Source organism: Amphibalanus amphitrite, unplaced genomic scaffold, assembly GCF_019059575.1.
Source record: "Amphibalanus amphitrite isolate SeventyFive unplaced genomic scaffold, NRLGWU_Aamphi_draft 001221F_arrow, whole genome shotgun sequence".
Taxonomy (NCBI): domain Eukaryota; kingdom Metazoa; phylum Arthropoda; class Thecostraca; order Balanomorpha; family Balanidae; genus Amphibalanus; species Amphibalanus amphitrite.
In genome coordinates this window covers 128,437-150,627 of record NW_024882715.1, presented here as the reverse complement: position 1 = coordinate 150,627, position 22,191 = coordinate 128,437, and the positions used below count along the sequence as shown (strand labels likewise).

Here is a 22,191-nt window from a genome sequence, read left to right as displayed (position 1 = left end):
CGAAGGGTTGCCTGCCCGCTCGCGAGCGAGCGGCCGCGTCATGCCATGCGGCAAGGCATAGCTACAGGCGTGTGATACCTCCGCCATCTAGTGAAGAGTCTTTTAAGCAGTGTATTTATAGATGTCGCTAGTGCAGAGTATTGCAGCGCAGTATCATTTCAGGCACCTACTGCTAGCGCCATCTAGTAGCTGTTTTATCAGTATCTGATACTGCGAGGAGAGGGCTTCCCTCATTGTACACGGTCTTCTCTACAAAGAAGATTCCAAACGTTAACCAAATGTTTTAGGCTAGGTTAGTGCCAGACGTGCAAGGCGACTCGCTTCCCTTACAAATTGACAGGATATTGATGCACTGTCTTTGCGATTTTTAATGTTGAAGTTACGAAGTACTTCACTGAGTGTCATTCGGTGACAGTCTTGACGCACTATAAGGCTTTGTATCATTATCTTGCGTATTCTTCACTTATTGTAGACCCATACACTGACAATCAAGTTTCGTTTTATTGAAAAACGCCACCCCACCACGCCTCTAATTCAGAACAATCCTTCGTAAATGACTAGCCTTGCAAGTAGGCCATTACATCATACAGTATATTCTTGAAGTGGCAGAAAAGGTAAAAGTCGACCAAAAGCAGTGCCAGTGGCAAGCCCACCAAACGAGCTACATACACCTAATGGATGGTAGGGTGTCGCAAATGGGCATTAATTTCGCCACACTACTAAATCCTATCTTCAACAGGGACCACACGCGGGATTGACATTCAAATACGCTTCACGCCAGTTACGCTAATGCCAGCACAAATCATACACCAAAGAGCCCATCCGTTGTCAGTGCGGAGCACGGCGGCTCAGTCCCAGCAAATCCTCTTAACTGCGCAGACCTCACAGATGGCGTAAACGGATCGGACAGAAAAACAACCAGCCGTCAAGCCAGCGCCGCGGGCCAACAAATCGCGGACGGTCACAATGTCCCGCGTGCCGCCTCGGCCAAATGACGTCATAGGACCGAACAGCAGCTCAGCTCCAGTGAAGTCACGCTTCACACAATCAGTCCACGACTCCACAGTCCACACGCTTGTCTCGAAATTACCTCACGAAATGTACTCCACAGCGTAACTTCAAGCGTGTTTCCAACCCTAACCGCGGGCCTGTGACGAGTCCCTCGCTCACCAATGACGTCATATTTGCTCTCTAATGACGTCACTGGGTCATGAGCGGCTGAGTGAAGGTGACGGGCCGGTAGAAGTGGTCCTGGTTGCCCCAGCCGCGTGGCGCCGTATTGTAGTTCGTCCAGGACTGCCGGTTACGCTGTCGCTCGGCCCACGAGGCCACTGGCGCCGCTGTCAGGTGGTAAGACAAGGTCAGCGCAGAAAATGGCCACGTAGTGGGAATTATTGAAAAAACGTTATGTTACCGTAGTGCAGATAATTTTCTATGACCTCATCTTCATAGCTTCAAAAAGCTTTATCAAGAAACGTTGATAGTAAACATGTTTTGCCGAAACTTCTTTTGAAATCACGATGATGAGGCCATAAAAAAACTTTTCATTTTAAAATATGATCTTGCAAAAGCACAAAGAACGTGAAACTACTGTGGAACCAATAATTCACCTTAGTTCGATTTATATTTATTGGTGGTTGAGGTTCCACCAGACAGACGAGCCAAATTTAGTTTTGCTTCTGTCTGGCGAATGGTTCTCTCGCGGTTCACCGAACAGTTTGAACGCAAGTCTTCAAAGTTCATTAGCTCTCCGAAGAAATATTTCTGAGAATATCCTAGTGATGTGAACTAAGGTCATTTTGTTCAGCAATCCAGGGCGAGCCGAAATGATTGGTTGTTTCAGGTATCAACGTGAATGATGCGCGGTGTTTTTTTCTCGTTTCGAATTACTTTTCGCAGTAATTCAGGAATGGAAAACATGCGCATTAGATGAAATAAGCATTCAACAGCAATTTGCCGCATTTGCAGTGAGCAAAACTGGATCATTCTGGGTACATTTGTACTCAGTAATGAGTTGAATATGTAAGTCAAGAGACTCGCTCATTCCAACAAGTGGTGCTTAATCAATAATTACTTGCGTTTACATTACATGTTTTCAGCGATGTGTTAAATCAACTCCAATTATTGAAGGCAAATCGGGCCATTTACTTAACTCACAAAAAGTGCAATTATCGGAAACTAGATCGATACAAATTGCTTGATTGAATTATTGTTTACCCTTCAGCTTCATAGACATTCGTTGAATGTTACTGATAATAAGTTGCTATGAGAGAGAGAGAGAGAGAGAGAGAGAGAGAGAGAGAGAGAGAAAAAAAGAGAGAAAGAGAGAGAGAGAGAGAGAGAGAGAGAGAGAGAGAGAGAGAGAGAGAGAGAGAGAGAGAGAGAGAGAGAGAGAGAGAGAGAGAGAGAGAGAGAGAGAGAGAGAGAGAGAGAGAGAGAGAGAGAGAGAGAGAGAGAGAGAGAGAGAGAGAGAGAGAGAGAGAGAGAGAGAGAGAGAGAGAGAGAGAGAGAGAGAGAGAGAGAGAGAGAGAGAGAGAGAGAGAGAGAGAGAGAGAACTTTGTATTTACAGACACTTGGTCCAATTCTACCAAACATCACATATCAAGGCGCTATCAGAGCAGCGTTCCATGCCACTCTAAAGGGTGAGTGCCACCCTATGTCACATTTAACAATACACTGATAATGATATTTTTCGAATCATATAAACGCTGCACTATGGAAAGCGCAACCTAAGTTTTTATGATTTAAGTCTGAACCTGCATTACAAACTAAATTCCTCATTGTAACAAGGTTTCTCGACATCCTGTTGGCACGACACTGTCCTATTCTCTAGCAGATTAAGACCTCAACTAGCAAGCAGTTTACATTCCAAGAGTCCATTTAGGCTAACTCTACTCCACGCACGCACAATTAGCAGTCGCGTCCCCCGTGACAGTAGCGCTCATATGTGCTGACTGCTCCCTCGCGCTAGCGACGCGGCGCCTTGCCACAGCTCCGAGAAATTACACCCCCAGGGCATATCGCGGCACGCGCCTCAGGCGTGTTAAACAGTGAGATAGAGGCGAGGGAAACAGCTGCACTGTCTGGACCGAGACTGAATTAAACTGCAGGATTATGAACGTGGACGAGTTCCATCTTGTTACGGATGGAGCTGAGTAAGCAAGGCTGCTCAGCAATGCAATGCATTGTAACAGTGTCTTGCCACTGACGAAGGAACTAGAGATGTCAATCGGATACAGACTTTTTGGTATACCGATACCAAACCGATACCAACTTGGTATTTGGTATTTCAATCCTAATGTGTTCGGTATTTTGTTGGTATCATGAACCCCCACTTATGTATAAGAGGCGAAGAAATCGGTAAAAAGTTGGTATTTCCCTCATGTTCCCAAGTTGGTTTGGCTTCGGTATTTCTCCACAGTTTTGGTTGGTGTTTGGTTTGGTATCGGTATTCCGATTTTCTGTAACTGACATCACTAGAAGGAACCCTATAGCCGAAACGTCTAGTTGCTTATAATATTTGCTTCGATATTGCCATTGGGTGTGAATAAGCATACCAATATCCAACAGTGCTGAATATTTTCCGTAAGTAGATACTGACGAGTAGATATCCCACGTGACGTTGTTTTTACGTTAGTAATATCATCGTAAATAAGTTAGCTATCTGACCAGATAAGCAGATGGGATTGTCGGAAGCCCGTAATCATGACGCAGTGAAAGTGTCGCCGGGCAGACTGGGCCACTGGGGAAATGGCCGATTACGTGCCTAGCTTACCCTGGCTATTGGTTATGTGATCGATGCTTGGCTCAGCCGGGGCGGGCGCGGCCGGCGGGCGTCGCATGGTGACCTCTGGGACCGGAGGCGCTGCCGGAAACCAGAGGTTATGTAAGAGGTCACAGGGGTCGGGTCAGAAGGGATAGTTGCGGAACATAGTCTGCATCTACAGCGATTACGAGCGGTGTCAAAAAATGAAATTTTATTTGCGGCAGGACACATTCTACTCAACCAAGTGCAGTTTATGCCAAAATGTGGATCATCCCTCCTTCAAAAGAGGAGAGGACCAATACCTAATTCTTTTTGCACAAGGGAAAGATCACATATAAATTTGACCTCCTCTGAAAGAGGCTCTTTTCCAGATGACTGAGTGGCTGTCTGTTCGTCTGTCATGCGTGAACGATGCTCACTGGAGACTAGACAATGGATATTATTATTGTCCAATACAATTGCATCACATTAGCCCAAATATCGTGATAGACATCAAATTCTTCAGCGTGACTACATGCAACGCAATAGCCTTACAAACACAAAAAAGGAAACATACCGGATGTTCGAATGATCTTCAATCAAACTTTGATAAAACGTGTCCGGTGCTTCTGATCCTATAATCACCATCGGATGTCAATAAAAAAAACATCATAGATGTAGCAAGCTGTGTCAGTTGTTGGCAAAACAACAGCTATGGTTTTGGAGGGTTAGAAGCTATGGTTTCAGAAGCTTAGGCTTAGACGGAAGCGTTTACGGATGTTTGCCGAACATGTATTTAGCGTGAAAGAAACGATGGATGGACTCCTAGTCATGGGCATCTCCTGGCTTCATTGGTGGAGAAAGTATTGATCCTAAGTGTCTGGAGCAATGCGCCCGTTCAACCGTTATCAGAAAACACTTTGTCAAGGAGTGAAGCCTTATAAATTGTGAGGCATCCAGCGAAGTCTGGACCCAAAGCTAAACATTCCGTAATGGAAAAAAAAATCATTGAAGATGTCTGCAAATATCTTATGAAGTACTTCAAGGATATGGGTTTGAATCTCTCACGCTTTCAAACAGGAAATAGGATGAGATGTATCTAAAAGGCAATTTCTTTACATTATGAAATTCATATGCTAAAATAGTTCTACAACATTCAACTAGAATAGATGCCGGTGAGTGGCCATGTCATTGTTGACCTTCAACAATCGATTCGTATAAGAACGCCGGCAAAATATGGCGTGCATTTATCTTAAAAGCTTTCCATGTATTGTTACAGCTTACGACACATCTGCGCATTAACTAAAGGTGTGCATTCATTTATCAAATGCCCCAATTCCTCATCATCAACAATTTACCGCGGACGTGCATGGTGTTTATTTACATGCATCCACAACATACGACGTTCCCATAGTGTAATGAATACATCATTTTATTATTACACTATTAGATTATATGGCTATTTATTATCAATTACACTCTATTATTTGATACACTATGAACTACTTAACATGCGCTAACGCTGAAGACTAGATATAACGTTGGATGGCAGAAGCAAACTCTGACGTGATTAGCATGAACTGTGAATTGTTTTGACGTTCAACTGATTATATAGATTTACGTTAGGCGGCACGGGCGGACATCGATAGCAGCGCCTCTATCGGTCACTAGGGAAAGCTGGGCTGTAGGCCACAAAATACCGGCCGAGTTGTCACACGTTGAATAGGTTTATAGACATCAGTCTTGTGAAAAAGTTGAACTTTTGCCTTCAATATTTCTACAGGCAATTTTAGAAGTGTCCTCACATTGATTACAAAACCGTTTAGATTATTGTATTAACTTCAAGCCTTCCCTATTGTTCTTGATGATGCGGGAACTATTTCTAATTAGTGTTTCTAGCTTAGTAAAAGAACATATTGTGCAAACGATGATAAAAGCATAAATGGAAGATTTTAAACGCAATTTTTACTAACAATTAATGGTGTAAATTCTCTACACATCAAGGAAAAGGTGCATGCTAACTGATACTTTAAAGTTCTTGGGGCCAGTTGTTTTCTTCTTTTCTTACGTCGCCCCAATGGCCGTGGATACACTTATGATAACACCTATCGAAAAAGCCACCAATAATAAATATATGAATTGATAGAAAGTCAATGATTTTTGATAACGTTAAATCGTGAGTAGCTATAGATGTAACATTATAGTATGTGGTAGTGAGAGCAGTAAAAATAGCAGCAAACATATGAATGAGCTTCTCAGCGTGAAAATGTCATGCACTGATTCCAAAAAGCTAAAACTGCTTGATACGCCTGACGTGAGGCATTATCATGCAACCACTACTATGGAAGCATAGCAAACTACACTAGCAGTAAGCAAGCGCTATAAATCATGCATGCAGCACCGAAGAAGTGGGTAGGGGTATCGGCGGCATCCACCCAAAAGGTGCTCACCGGACAAGGGTCTCGCCTCCTCAGTGGCTCCTCCCTGCCATCCAAGACCCGCCGAACCGCCGAGATACGCCTGTAGCGCCTCTTGATTCACAGATGTCTCCACCAGTGCGACCTCGCACTGGAACATGACGTCATCGACCGGATCCGGCGCGCTCATTGGCTGCCCGCCGGCCAGCGGCGTGGTGATTGGCTGCTGCTGGGACCAGCCGCCGCTGCTGCCATCTGTCGCCGACCGGCCGAACTCGGACGAAGCACACGCTGTGTGCGATTGGTAGGAGCTTTCTGACGTCTGATATGATTGGTTGTAGCTTTCTGTGATGCCGGCTGATTGGCCGATGTCTGAGGTGAGGTCTCTCGTGTGTCCAGAGCCGTACTGGGCCGGTGAAGTCATTGTCTGCTCGTCAGCATCCCCCCACGCCATCAGCTGATCCTCCTGCTGCTGCCGCGCGGCGGGCATGCTGACCGCCTCTCGAGACTTTCCTAGCCTGGGCGCCGTGGCCGCCAGCTTCGGCTCCACCCCAGAGAACGATGTCTGATGGAAGGCGTTCGGAACGGCCATCGTGGGTGCCCTGGGTTTCTCCATCGGTACCGCGGGGCGAGAGCCCGAGTCGAACGTATCTCGGATCGCGCTGACCCGACCCCAAACACCGCTGACCTCTTCGCTGACCTCAGAGGTCAGCTGTGACTGCCTCTGACCTCCAGCAGGACGAGACGGGGTCAGTCGAGCGCCAAACGCTGCGGGCTGGTCATCCAGCGAAAGGGGAGGTGCCTCCATGGCCGGTTTGGGGACGGACTTCAGTGTGACAAGAGGCTTGGGCTCTTCTTCTACTAAGTCAATCGCTGAGTGCTCTACAGGTTTCTCGACATGTCTGAGGGTGACCAATGGCTTGGGCTCTGGCTCAGGCTCATTGTCGAACACCTTTTCCTCTTCAGGAAGACTGACATGCTTGAGAGTCACTAGCGGTTTAGGCTCCTCGTCTGCTACTCCATAATCTGAGGACCTGGTGGACTCCTGGGGTCCGGTCCAGTCCGCGGGCTTCGCGATGGGTTTCAGCGCAGGTAGTGGCACAACTGGCTCAGCGACAGGCTTAGTGACGGGACTCGCAGTAGGCTTAGCCACCTCTGTGACCCCTCCAGTCCAGTCAAAGGGCTTGTCGATGGGCTTCAGCAAGGCTAACTGAGGACCAGCGTCTGGATCGATCTCCATTGGGTCATAGGGATGCTCGAGGTCAGTGGGGTCACTAGAGGTCAGGTTAACATCACCCGGGATGTCAATGGACCCAAGTGAGTGGCGTCCCTGCTCTGAAGAGGTTGTTTCCATCTGACGAGCTGTTTCTTCAAACACCTTTTCAGCGGCGCGAAGCTCCAGCTCTTGACGAGACATGCCGGAGGAACTTAGCGTCTCCAAGATTTGCGTCGAGCTGCTGTGGCTCTCACTCTCTTCATGTTGCATAGCCTGTGTGAGACGCGACTGCTGACTAGATTCACGCGACTGCTGGTAAGATTCAGAGACCATCGACTGTGAGGAGACGCTGGAGACGTTGTGGGACTCTCTGGCTGAGCTCTGGGACGTATTCGTCACCGCGTGGCCTTGGGTGATCTCATTGAAGGCCTTGGAGGAGGTGGACTTGAATTTTTTAGTTTCTGCAACGCAAATTTACGCGGCTGTTAGAAACGGAAGCGTTAGCGATGCGCTATGAACCATTCCTGCCCACATTGTGACTGGACAGTGAATATTGCGCTAATAAAAATGAGTGTGACACACAAAATGTTAACAAAGATGATTGCTGGTTGATAGACAAATAGAGGTACAGTAAGAAAAGTAAGTTAAAAGGTTAGTACGTTACCGACATGCGAAAGTCAATATTTGCAAGTGTTTCAATTCCTCTGAGCTCATCGTTCCCTTGGATAAACTTGAAATCATTTATCTCTTTTTTTAATTAGCATGGTTGACAGTGCTTGAGATTCTCAAGATTTGAGATTTGAGAATATCAAGCACTCTGAACCACGCTAATTTAACAAAAGAGATAAACGAGTTGAGATATTCGTAGTCATATGATATGAGCTAAAAAAAAGACGTCATGTATCTCAAGACACCTGCGTGCCTCGACACAACTTTCTCATATCCAGCATGTGCTTACCGTAGCGTACTTCAGCTTGTACCCACCTGACTGCTCCTGGACGGCAGACCAGCTGTGTGCGGTACGCGGGGCGTAAACTCCACCACTGGGGAACAGGGGAGCTGGTGGTGGCTGGTACAGCGACTGGAGAGGCACCGGCGCCAGCTGCACCGGCGGTCTGCGGGTCACAGAGGTCACAGAGGTCACAGAGGTGGTCACAAAGGTCGCAAAGGTCACACGGGGCCACAGAAGTCACAACGTGTCACACGGAGTCACAGAGATCACATCGGGCCACAAAGATCACAGTAAGTCACAGAGGGATCGCATAGGGTGATATCTAGCCACGAAGTCATTCAGGGGTCATAGCGGCTACACGGGGCACAAAAAGGAATATTGGGTCACCAAAGGCGACACTGTTCATTGTCAACATAACGCTCAGAAGCTTACATGTCACACGAGTCCGGCGAGATCACAAAAGACATTCCACGATAGCCAGTATACAGGGTGCGTCATAAGTTCTGGTACACTTTTTCTTTTAGTAATAAAAAGAGTTACAACAGGTTTACAGAGTTGAGTATTTCAGTAGAGGATCTTTATGAAGTTAAGTCAAAGCACGTGTGATATCATGAAAAAATATTAACTAGATGAGCCTTAATTAAACAAATGGTAACTGACCGCCCGACAGCTAAGTGCACACCATGCCGCCTTTCTCTCTAACAAAGAAAGTTCGCGGGGCCATCGTCTGCATGAAGATGGCGGATATCTCGGTAGCAAAGATATGTCGCACGAATACACGCGGAATCGTGTGTATCGGATGTGGACCCGGTACCAGGAGACCCAGAGTACCGGAGACCGATTCCGTTCCGGCCGCCCCCGGTCCGCCCACACGCCTCAGCTGAAAGCCGCGGTTCGCAGCCGGATTGTCCGCAACCCCGAGTGTCCCATGCGCCAAATGGCCCGGGACCTTAATGTGTCCGAGCGTTCCATGCGCAGACTCATTTCTAAGGATCTCCGCGTGAAAAGCCTCCGCAAGAAGCACGTTCACTCCCTCAACGCTGCACAGCGCCACATACGGAAGGAAAGCGCTCTCAAGCTCCTCCGGACCGGGGGCGGCCGGAACGGAATCGGTCTCCGGTACTCTGGGTCTCCTGGTACCGGGTCCACGTCCGATATACAAGATTCCGCGTGCAGCGAAGCGCGCGACATATCTTTGCTACCGAGATATCCGCCATCTTCATGCAGACGATGGCCCCGCGAACTTCCTTTGTTGGGGAGAAAGGCGCCATGGTGTGCACTTAGCTGTCGGACGGTCAGTTACCATTTGTTTCATTAAGGCTCAGCTAGTAAATATTTTTTTCATGATATTACACGTGTTTTGACTTAACTTCATAGAGATCCTCTACTGAAATACTCAACTCTGTAAACCTGTTGTAACTCTTTTTATTAATAAAAGAAAAAGTGTACCAGAACTTATGACGCACCCTGTAGGGTGACAATATAACCAACACACATAATCAGAGCCGTACTTGTATCTTTTATATGTTCGTGGAATGACATACAGAGCCTTGTCCTTGTCATGCAGTAACGTAAACAGATACAGGCAAAACTATCCATTGTAGAGCAATGCTGACACCAAATTCGTGTTCAGCACCTCAAACTACTCTGGAAAACAGTCATTCTTGTTGAGGGAAAACTAACGACACTCTTAGTATGCACCTGTTTGCAATATCCGATTATTTTTCCGTCTTTCATCAACGCGACACATGGCTGTTCCATCAAAGTCATTGCCGCCGGCCGGCCATGCCCGGGCGGTCACCCCTCACCCCACCCCGCCCAACCTCACCCTCTCCCCGTCCGCCTCGCCGGCCAGGGGCCGCAGCGGCCGCTTGACAACAGGACAAGACTCGACAGGACTGCGATCAGAAAAGACGAAATATGCACTTCGTTGTTTCAAATGTCTTGTTATACACATTTAGTCAGGTGTTGACCTGAATTGAAAGATATCTTCAACAAACACATATCTAGGTTTGTGTCAACAATAATCATCCGCGGCAACCCGCAAGCTTTGTTGTCATGGCAACTGAGCTGTGATTGGCTGTCCCCAGCGCATGAGGAAGTTACGCAGCGCAGCGCGTCATGCGTGTAGGCTCCCCGGAAGAAGTCACGGTCGAGGGTGAGTGAAGTGTGGAGCTGTGGGGCGATTGTGCTAGAACTCTGAAGAAAACCTGACATTTTGTGAGGTGCCCTGTGTCAATAGTTCGAGGTGCAAGTGCGTTGTGTGCTGTGATACGGAGGGGACGCTGCAAATGACCTTGGAGCGACCGAGACTGACATCTCTGGCAGGTAGGATTGGCGGTATTCTTATAGCAGGCGTCTCACATGCTGCCACCGGTTTGGTGGCTTACCGCTTATCCCGGGTTTGTGCGATTGCCTTTTCGTTTTTGGCATTAGCTACCCTAATCACTAGCTAGGAAAACCGCACAGCGCATGGCAACAGGATGTTTGTTGGTGCGTTTTTTTCCTAGTGTTCGTCCTCTGTACTTTCGAAGGGACTGTTGTTCAAACTTCAATGGATGCTGATGCGGTTGCGGTGAGTATATGCACCATATTTCCGAATGCAGACTTAACTTGTTATTTGCCTATCAGTTGGCAGTTGCTCTCAACCTTGCCGGGAGGGCTGACGTGTTGGTATCGCATACACTGAGCAATCTGTTGACTCGCGGTAATTGTCTGTCTGATTCTGTTTCCGACAGAAGTTTACAAGCCTCCGTCCGTACCAGACGTAATGGAAACTCACCATTTTAAGGTCAGTCCAGGGTACTTTGTACCATTTAAAAAAGTACATTCGCCCTGAGTTTGCAGTTTCGTTGCATTTCATATGCTAATTTACTTACTATAATTTGAGAATTGATAAAACTGACCAGTAGCGGCGGAACACCTTCAATTAAGGGGGGGGGGGGGCACCGCCGACTTTTAGTCCCATTCTTTCCATGCAACGCCCATAGGGCTAATGTTAAAATGCCAAAATCAAAGGGGGGCACGGTGCCCCGGTGCCCTCCCCGTTCCGCCGCCTATGAAACTGACAAATGGAGCACAAGCATCGTGGGTAATTTGATTGAATGTTTCATTTTTTGTAGCCCGTTAAATTAGTGAATTACGTCTCTTTCCACCTATTTCATGTGGCGCTGATGGTGGCAGGCGTCCAATAATAGAGAAACAAATGTAATGCCACGTCTGATGCAACAAATTGCTTAGATTTGTCTTTAGATTTATCTTGTATCTCAGTGCAACAATATATGGCTGAAGCTGATGATGACTTTTCCACGCGTAACGCTCCTATTTTGGATTGCTTTCCGTCGGCCTCGGTAGCTTTGCGTGTAATATTTTATCAAAATAATTATATTCACCTTCTGTAACTACCCTCACTTTGAAGTTTAGTCCCATCATCTACGATGTTGGACTCCCGACCTGACGCAAAAATAAGCTACAGCTTAGTCGGTACACCAACTGATGACCGATGTAAATCGACACCACATTTCTTTCAACCAACATTAAGAGGTGTCCATTGCCTGAATTATCAATTTTGTAACCTAACTTCTTAGACGTATCCTTACTACGCAAACAAACACACCTATGGTGAGTCTGCATCTTTTGTGACTTTTGAGACAATTTTCTGAAAGATGAGAACCGATCGAAGTAAATGTTGGAAAAATGAAACAATAGAAAAAATAAACAAAAGTAGTAAACAAAGGGAAACCAAGTACCTAAATAAAACGGTTTCATGATTTTGTTTCGCTTCCGGCTTCTCTGCAAACCTAGCAAATCAAGGCACACATTTGTGTTATGCTGTGTGCAGTATGAAGTACAGTCAGTCTGCAGTGTGTGCAGTACAGTCTGCACTGTGCACTAGGGTGGCCATTTTTTTGCAAAGTACACGGAATCACCGCTCCTAGCCTCGATTCTGATGCATTTTTTCATGCTGATTCCGAATCCGTCGAGAAAAATGAAAAATTCGTAAAAAATTTGACCCCTGGACGTCCTTGAAGTTTTTGGATAAAGTGAAAATATCGACATCTCACTGTCTAATCGAAAGTTGCGTTGTGTTTAGACTAAAAAGTTTATATGAACGTGAAATATGGTCTGTTGGCGTCACAATGCCGCTAAAACCAGCAATATTACTCATTTGGTTTAGCAACAGCGTTCAATAATATCGGCACCCTTTGGGGCAATCTGCCTCTGATGGCGAGTATCGAACTAATAGTGATACACGTCTGCCTGTAGGTGGCAGCACTGTTCCCCAACCTTTGATTCTTTGATAGGTCATTGTGATATCATTAACACGTTTTATCATCATGTTTTCCTTGCCAAAAGATACAATAACCATTAATCTGATTGTCTGAAAGAAATTTCAAGCATCAGTGTGTCATTTTCCTTACCTAAACAATGTCTAAAATAAGGCTTTTCTAACCAAAAGCAAACAATCTGGGTGAAACGGCAATGCCCCAGCAATGTAAGCAACGATTACACAAGGAATCGTTTATGACAGGCTTATTTCGTTTAGTGTCATGCAGGGGATGCACCTATAGATGTTCGGCGAGCCCCACCGGCAAGTGGTCGTAAAACCCTGTGACCTGACTTCAGCCCAGCTGCCGCCCCGCAGTGATGTGTTTGGAAGATTATGCAAGCTCAACTCTCAAGCTAGAGGCGATGGCGTCGTGCCTCACCTCACTGATATGTATCACGTACCAATAAAGCCCATCATTAAACATGTCTCCGATGAAGTTAATGTATGGTTACGCGCTTCCTTGCCTGTCTGGAGGGTGTGAAACTGCCGTCCGAGGCGCCGCGGAGACCGTGTCGCTGCAGACACTGACCTCATGAGAACAGCGGCCCAAGTCGGAGACGGCCTTGCTGGCTGTTTTTCAGCGGACCCGACCTGTCGCCTAACTATACCGGATTCACTGCCAGCCACAATGAGCGAATTCCCGCAGAGGAAGTGTAAATGTAGCGAGGCAGAAGGCCCACTGGAGGGTGTCTCACTCTGCCGAGCAGCGGCACAGAGCAGAGGAGCAGCGCTGCCGGTTTTTCGCCTGTCCTTTCCAGTATCCCGCTGTTGCCTAGCTACTGGCCGATGTGCTAATGCCTGGCACCGAGCTGATCTGCGAGGAAGGACAAATCCTCGGGATGTTCCGGTAACTAATTCCGGTGCGCTGTCAAACAGCGAGCTGGTCCTTTCAGATTGTGCAGTTGTTAGAGTCTGACGCTTTAGCGATCTTGCCTATTGTTCGACAGTTCATGATTTTGGCCACCATTGAGTCAATGCGCTGGGCAGGCAAGTAAGTGCATAACCATAATACTTCACCGGTGACCTGTTAAATGATGGGGTTTATTGGTCCGTGACACATCAGTGCCGCACAACGCCATCGGCTCTAGTCTACGATTGCATAATCTTCCAACGACATCACTACGGGCCGGCAGCTGTCATAGGGTCATAAGTCATAGGGTCTTACGACCCAACCAAATGCCGGTGGGGCTCGCTGAGCTTCTAGGTGCATCCCGTCCCGTGTATGCTACTGAACGAAATTAACCTGTCGTACACGATTCCTTGTGTAATCGTGTTTACCCTGGCCTATTACCGTTTCATTCACATTGTTTGCTTTTACCTTATTTTACCTCATTTTAAACATTATTTAGGAAAGGAAAATGACACACTGATGCTTGAAATTTCTTTCAGACAATCAGATTAATGGTTATTGTATCTTTTGGCAAGGAAAACATGATGATAAAACGTGTTAATGATATCACAATGACCTATCAAAGAATCAAAGGTTGGAGAACAGTGCTGCCACCTACAGGCAGACGTGTATCACTATTAGTTCGATACTCGCCATCAGAGGCAGATTGCCCCAAAGGGTGCCGATATTATCGAACGCTGTTGCTAAACCAAATGAGTAATATTGCTGGTTTTAGCGGCATTGTGACGCCAACAGACCATATTTCACGTTCATATAAACTTTTTAGTCTAAACACAACGCAACTTTCGATTAGACAGTGAGACGTCGATATTTTCACTTTATCCAAAAACTTCAAGGACGTCCAGGGGTCAAATTTTTTACGAATTTTTCATTTTTCTCGACGGATTCGGAATCAGCATGAAAAAATGCATCAGAATCGAGGCTAGGAGCGGTGATTCCGTGTACTTTGCAAAAAAATGGCCACCCTACTGTGCACACTGTGCAGGCTGCAACAGCCCCGAGCGCCCGCCCAGTCACCCAGCCAATCGGCACGGCTCTCCTCTGGGAAACCAGCCGCCGCCACCGCTCATCCACAGCTGGGCTGCTGTCCCGGTCGACCCGCCGTGGATATGAGCGCCACCCAGAGTGGCATCACGAAGCACCACTCAGCGGGACCCATCTGGACCGGACGGCGAGACTGTCCCGTTCAGCCACTCAGTGTTGAAACAGCGTCTCTCCCCACAGCGGTGGCTGCTGGTTTCGTGATTAGGTACTCCAGTGCCGTGAGCTTAAAAAGGCAGCTAAAAAATGTCGTGATGTCCTCCTTCCTGTTTTTTTTTTTGTAAAAAACTATTTTGTACGCATAATCTCCGTGCTGTCCTATTTAGTGCATTTTTTTATAAAAAATGTACCCATAATCTTAGGCAGCTTTTGCAAAATTGTTCAAGAACTCAGGTTTGTTTTTCAATAGAAAGGCGCAGTTCTAACGAATTGTTTTTAGGTAGCTATTGAACACGCACCCTCGGTTACCGATACCGATGCTGGTAAATGCGTATCACGGACGACACACTGGCTCCTAGTAAGGCAACTCACGTCGGACTGAAAGGCGCCGCAAAACATTTTGCACTTAATAGCCCCTTCGTGTAGTCAACCAGTGCAGTGGTGCAAAATCCTATTGACCGCATTATCAGAATAGGCAACGCGCGTGATAGATAATCCAACGATGGTCTTGTAAATGCTGGAAATCGGATAGTTAAGTTCAGCCACTTTGCCACAACCACACGGTAAACGGCTTTTAAATGCAAAATGGTTTTCATGCATTTCACCCCATCGTCAATTGACTTTCAGGCATAAACCCGTTAAGCAACACATAATTCAATTTCAGCATCATCGTGGAATGCAGATGTTATCAAAAGCTGTGAATATCACAGTACGGCTTTCTATCATATTCGGCCCAGGGGACTTGATCTCTCGCCTCGAGACGTTTTCTGCTTGGCCGGAGTGGCGCGTTGGGCCTGGCTGTGATCACCCTTTTGTGGGGCTGACAAATTGAGCGGAGCGGCGTTCCCTTTGACCCCACTTGAACGGATCAATTCAGAGTAAATTGGCGATGTCGCGCCTATGGGCGCTGCTCCTGAGCAGTACTCTTGTGGAAGGATGAGTGAGGATGGCTTTTCCGGGGACGGAGAAAATAGCCGCATGGCGACCATGCGGTCATGGAGAGAGCATTGCACGTTCTCTTCGCTTATAACGGATGGCGGCTGTGGAATAAATTGAGATAGCAGCCCGGCTGCCAATCTTCTTAGAGCAGTGGATGCTGCCGAAAAATTATGTTGACCTTGTTATATATGTAATATCGCGAGTGGTAGCCCAGCCTGCGTCATATACGTTTAAATGCCTATAACATTGGAAGGCGCCGTTGTAATGTTGAATGCTGAATTAAGCTATATTGGTATTGAAGTGGAAAAAAACGAAAAATGTTCAATAAGCATTTCGCTGCCATTGACTGATAGCTATTTACCGAAGATACATGCATGATCAAGTAAAAGAGCATATTGATTTTGTTTTGTGCATTGGAGGCAATTTCATGTGGAATAAGCAACTTTTCTCTGTTTATGTTTCGGTGGATTGCATACTTAATTATGAATAGTAACTGAACCCCGGAACTGGCCGTTGAATGGGTTTCGATTACCTCCATACGTGTGTCTTTGTTTCATCATACCCTTCCGACACGATGATGGCCGCTACATTAGGTACAATCACCGGGGAGGTTCCATATCCCGCCGCATGACTGACCCGCGCCCGGCCGGCTTAACCTCATCGTGGCCCACAGAGACATGTTGCCATGTCAAATTCCGGCGGCCGGGAGCGTGTGTATGTTTTGCGGGGCGAGAGCCGGCTCTGACGGAGGAGATTGCGCTGAGCAGTGCCAATTTCAGCAGATGGAGGTCCTCCGAGGCGTGCTGGATGGTCTCATATTGCAGCTAACGCGCACGCGTTTGACACCAGGGACGCATTATGGGGTCAGTATCATATTGTAGCCGAACGTCGTGGTGCAAGTGCATGGTTAATTGAAGACCGGTTTGAGGATATTAGTGTCAAATGCTCGTGCGAACTGTAGAAGGATGAGATCCCCCCGAAACAGGTCAAATTAGCCTAAATAATATGATTCTTTATTTAATGAGCCCGTGCTATTTATTGAAGCCCATTGCATACAATCTCATTAAAGCATTTGACGTTTACTGACGAAATAAATAGTTTCAATCGGCCAAAGCAGATTGCCTTCTGTTTAATCTAGCTGTTAATGATGGTCGATGTTAATGATGATCGATGGAAGGCTTCAGAGATCAGAGTTCCACTTAACTAACTCTAAAGCATTTTGCAGTCCAATTCTGAATGGAAAATTGGGCAGATTCGTCAATTCCTGATGTTTCCAATTCTGGTAAGCAATCATTATCTCAACGGCTTCAAATGGACAAGGACCCATCGGACGTCACTTAACTATCGTAAGTAACACCCTAATGAGCTTACGAACCGGTAATGATTGATCACGTAACACAAAAATAGAAATTTCCATCGTTGTTGGCCGCTTCATTTCATCATTTCAGGGAGTTTATCTCTCGGCTCCTCGCGTTTTCCTTCGGAGAAGACAAACCGAGCGTGCCACGCGCTCGATTGGCCCTCTCAGCGAGAGATGTTTGCGGCCATCACTCATCGTGAATCTCTGTTCTTTGGCGCTATTACAAGCGGCGTCGTGTATCATAAGACTCCAGATGTTGACATCTCCAAGCAACCGCCCGCCCGCGCAGCATCCTGCATCGGCGTGGTGAAGGACACCAAAACGTGGTTGCCGGGTGCCGACTGAACAGATGGCTAAAAACGATGAGTAGATGTGTTTTCGTCTTGCTGGAGTGATGAATTGCGAGCACGTGATGTTGAAGTGTGGCAAATATCAGGTGCTGATTTTGTCGGTATTTTGATGAGAAAATGAGAAATACCCACGCCAGCAGACGATTGATTTCAAATAAAACATTTACTTATGTCTTTTGAAATTGCCAGCTCGATGTTGCAGGTAAAGGCGCTGTACCTACCTGAATCATGCTCTGAAACCAAGTTCAGTCATGGAAACGAAAGTCATGGTGCTATTCGGACAGATGATCTACGCATTGATCCATGGAAGTGATCACTAGATCAATCAAAGTCATGCTCGTGATAGATGTTTAAGCTTTACTTTTGTAATATATGCCTAATTGATTGCTCACGTTAGAATTAATTTGTACTACCTATCGGACTTTAGCTGTCATAAACGTGCCATCATTGTAAAACGGATGCTTGGTAGCTCGGCCCCGTAGCTCAGTCGGTTAGAACGTTGGACTTCCGTTGGTGGGAGCCTGAGTTCGAGTCATTCCAGCGCTCGATATGCGACCCCTGACGGGGATGGTCTGCGGTTGGTGGGAGCAGCCGCAGCCAGCCGAACTCGGTGGAGTGGAACAGGCTGTGTCCGACTTTGATGGGCACGCTAAGCTTCGGAATCTCCCACTACCCGGAATCGCCCGATCTGGTGGCAGGGTTTGAGGCCTGTGCAACAAATTACGCCCAGTCGTAACCGTGGATTCCGGTGCTGTCACCGTCCATTCAAACACTCCAACTAAATTCATATAAAAACACTTACTGCTGGAAGGCCGGCGCTGGCTGCGACGGTTTCGGCGCGGGCTGCGCCGGCTGTGGCGCAGGCTGTGCCGGCTGCGGCGGTGGAACTGCGGGTTTTGGCTGAGACGGCGCGTCCACTTGGGACTCATCTGTTTTTCTTGTCTCACGGTGTTCCTCGTCTACGACCCACTTCTCTGCTCGCTTCTTTCGCTTGGCGAATATTTGCGCACCTGGGGATCATGAATACAACTTAGCGCGAGCTGTCTCGAGGTAAATCAATAACTCATGATAATGAAAACTTGGTGTGTTGCGAAGGTGCACAAGGGATGTCTGGGAAGCACAAATGAAAGTGTATAAATCAAGAGGAAAGGTGTGTTGTGTAATGTTTATGCATACAATGTCATGTATAAAACACTGCTCGGTTTGATAGGATATAGTGTAGCAAGTGTAGTGTCATGTAGTGAGGATACACGACAATAGAACAATGCAATAGTTTTTTTTTATTCAGTGAAAGTCACATCGACCCTGTGTGGTAATAAGCAAAGCTGCTGAATCTCTTGCTCTATCACAACAGTCATACAAGGTGTGGTTCAGAAGCACTAAAAAGTGTGCGGTAGATTTTTAAAAGGGAAATATTGGTATATATTTTGTCACTTTTATCTTGTTTGCTGGATCGGAAACCCATCTTCAATGTTCACAGCTTCATTAACCCTCGCCCGCACATGGGGGGGGGGGTGGTTGCCACCCCCCCAGGTAGTCTTTCTGCTCTGCACTCAACATTTTTAGAGCTAGAAGGCTGATTTTTCGTATAGCTGCTCCTCTATCCTTTCTTGATGTCCACTGAAAATTTCAAGTTTCTGTGATTTTTGGTTTCGGAGATATGACCTTGTTTTTCAGGTCATGTCATGACCCAAATGGCCAATTCTCAACATCTTGCGTTTGCCATGGGCCTTATGAGCTTTTGACACCCTGATTTCGGCCTTTTTTGCCAGTCTTACCTCCTACCTATCATGGAACATGTTGTTCGACGATGTACAGGGGTCAAGGTCAGGGTCAAGGTCAACCTAGGTCACCTAAGATAATTGCGTTTTAGGCAAGCTGAATTTACTTTTTTTTGAAGTTTTTTTGACTGCATTTTTGGTAAAAGCTTCTCAGATCATGATTTCATGTAATATGGACCCAAAAACAATCGGTGCACACATCAGTATACACACAGACACACACAGACATACAAACACATATAATTGACCTTGACCTAACTTGACCTGAAATGACCTCAGCAGCAAAATTCTGGTCGGGTAGTGCGACAAAGAGGTTCTAGCTGGCTTGGCACCAGAAAACAGCATCGTCATCGGTATTTGATAAGCAGCACACTTGATATCCAACGGTGACCCAAAACAGCAACATTTTTTAGTTTGACCTGACCTGGAAGGTCAATGACTGACCTGAGAAGGTAAAACTGGGTATCATTGGATTCGTCTCTTCCCAAAGAATCTTTTTGGTCTTTACTGCTAAGCTCTATCTCCAACAGGAACGAAATGGCGCGGGGGGGGGGTGGCAACCACCCCCCCCATGTGCGTTCTAGGATGGGAAAATGGCATGTGCGGGCGAGGGTTAAGCTTTAACCCGCGCACCGACGGGGGTCTGCGCCAACTTAGAACCGACGGGGGGATGACCGCCCCCCCCCCCCTGAGATCTCGAGAACGAAGCAAGATAGCGATAAGCGGTAAACGGCATGGGATACGCACGGACAAGGTCTACAATTTTTACTGAGGTCATTTTCAGGTCAGGTCAAAGATGACGTCACAGGGGTCAAAAAAGGCAAAATGGCGGCGCTAGATATCGAGATTTTTTTCTCGAATAACTTTCGAACTAGTCAAGATAGGAACAAACTAAGGGCATCGTCGTGATCCTCTCGTCAATCCGCATTGAATGATATATATGTTGACCTCGGAAGGTCAAGGTCAAAGGTTGACCTCAGGTCATGTGACCTCGAGGTCATCATGTATAGCATTCGATGCGCTTTGACGAGCTGAACACAATGAGACCATCCGCGCGGCTGTATCTTGTTCCTTTACGGATTCCGAGATAAACAAATTGTAGCTACTAAAGACCTTATAACATCCTGCGACTTTCAAAGGCCTCTGACTTCTACTGTAGCTCTGGCACGGTGACAAAGTTGCAAAAAAGTGTTTTGAGGTTGGGTCATTCAAAGTGACCTGGTGACCTGGCCTAAAAAGCTAGGAGGTTCAAACTTGCACATCATGTGTAAAATTGATGAGAGAACAGTCGTACCAAATTTCGCGGCGCTACGCGCCGCGGTCAACCCGCTATCTACGAAAAACCTCAGGGGGCGGATATCCGCCCCCCCCCGCCGTCGGTGCGCGGGTCAAGTAATTCATCTTGGAAGTTTTGATATTTTTTTCGCTTTAAATTTTCACCTTATTTCGTTTCGTTTTCATTATTTTAGTTCGCTGGCAGTGAAGCTGCCACACATTGTCAGGGAAACCGGTGAAGTTTGTTGAGTATCAATTAATATATCAAAGCGTCTGAAATCTGCCGTTCATTACAATCAAAGATCTTGACAAGTTTCCACCGGCTGCCTATCAAACCGGCGAATTAAACCAAGTTATCGGAAAGCAGAGCCGACGGTATTCTACTCGACTTTTGGTGCGCTCCATAACAGCACAACCGTTCAATTTGTACGACAGTAGATCAAAGCCCTCTATAGGGCAGTAAATCACACCAACAATAATCAGAGGTGAGCTTCGCCTTTTCATGTTTTGTAGAATTGTCGCTTACAAAGGTACGACCTCAACTGGCGAACTGTTGAAAGAATTGGGTTACTTTTCGTGTTTTGTGTGTGATTAACTGGTCTTCAAATGCGTCGTTACGTAGTTTTGAAAAGGTACATTTGAATAAGTGAAATTGCATAAATTTGAATGTGTAGATTTATTCACTTTGCTAAACTTTGGAACGCTTAGCTCAATATAAATCTGACTTACTTTCGCTCCTTCGAAACGCAGTTCATTAACGCGGGTGTTCACCATCATTTCCCAAATGTCACTTTCAAGTTTCATGTGTACGCTAGGTGTTTTAACTAACCGCACCCCACGGTATTGTCCGAGATTCTCTTCCAGCCGGCCTGCCGTGCTCATACGACACTCACCCTTCCCGGTGGGTGAATTGAGGTCCTTGATGAGGTCTGAGCAGATCTCCGGCGAGAGGCCACCCTGGTGATAAATGAACGTGGTTAGGCGTGATGACCGAATAGTATCCAGGCTCCAGACACCACAGACGGGCAAATAAGCGCGAAACTTACACCCGGATATCACTATGGCGTGCAAGAAGATGTCAAGCATACAGCGTGACATTACGGTCGTTTATGTAAATTATGCTTTGCGTAATGACTTACGTGACTGGCATGTAAGGCCGTTAGGCAAAGAGAAAACACAAGAAAGAGCTTTTTTGCCTTCTGAAGTTGTACACCTGAAGATATAGTTAACAACTGTTATCATTATTACAATGCGTAATGATGTGGACTTAGACTTGAGTGCTGTGCAACCTATGTAATTTGACCATTTTCACTGAGTGAAACAGCTAACGGAAGATGTTTTTTCTTTTGAATTTGACCTTGGCTCTTATGATGGAATTCCTACTCTACAACACACGCATACATAATTGAGAGAAACCGTTACCCACGATCAGTACCTTGTTGTCGATTATCCAGCCCTGTTTTTTGAGCGCGTTCATGTCGTACACGTGGCCGTGTGGGTTCATGAGCAACTGTAGCAGCGGCTTGTCCTTCTGAAAAAAATGACAACGGGAAACGTCTTTGCACGGTTGTATAGTAAACAATGAGTGGTTAGGTTGTGGTTTGATTGGGGATGCAATAAAACATTATTTGATTATTTAGATGATTGACGTCAGGGAAATGTGCAAATATATCTGTCCAATATGGGCTGGCCTTTGTCGGTGGCCAAGGAATGAC

At 46.5% G+C, this 22,191-nt stretch overlaps 1 protein-coding gene and 1 long non-coding RNA gene across 7 annotated transcripts in view; one reads left to right on the top strand and one right to left on the bottom strand.

The window, feature by feature from the left end:
- Positions 1–487: 487 nt before the first annotated feature.
- Positions 488–22,191, bottom strand: part of LOC122371244 (actin cytoskeleton-regulatory complex protein PAN1-like) — an 89,360-nt gene continuing 67,656 nt past the window's right edge. For 3 of the 6 annotated variants that reach the window (XM_043347415.1, XM_043347417.1, XM_043347419.1), the window contains 7 exons: positions 21,912–22,007; positions 21,370–21,433; positions 18,223–18,430; positions 8,364–8,494; positions 6,197–7,840; positions 3,777–3,866; positions 488–1,340 (listed from right to left, as the gene is read on the bottom strand). In XM_043347415.1, coding sequence (XP_043203350.1) covers positions 1,201–1,340; positions 3,777–3,866; positions 6,197–7,840; positions 8,364–8,494; positions 18,223–18,430; positions 21,370–21,433; positions 21,912–22,007 — 2,373 coding nt within the window. In that variant the 3' untranslated portion in view covers positions 488–1,200. Of the gene's footprint in view, positions 1,341–3,767; positions 3,867–6,196; positions 7,841–8,363; positions 8,495–18,222; positions 18,431–21,369; positions 21,434–21,911; positions 22,008–22,191 lie in introns of all 6 variants that reach the window. The other 3 variants (XM_043347418.1, XM_043347416.1, XM_043347420.1) reach the window with 2 other exon arrangements.
- LOC122371249 overlaps positions 10,477–22,191 on the top strand; it is a 74,865-nt gene continuing 63,150 nt past the window's right edge. The window contains exons 1-2 of the long non-coding RNA XR_006254696.1: positions 10,477–10,659; positions 11,070–11,122. This is a non-coding gene — a long non-coding RNA (uncharacterized LOC122371249). The remainder of the gene's footprint in view (positions 10,660–11,069; positions 11,123–22,191) is intronic.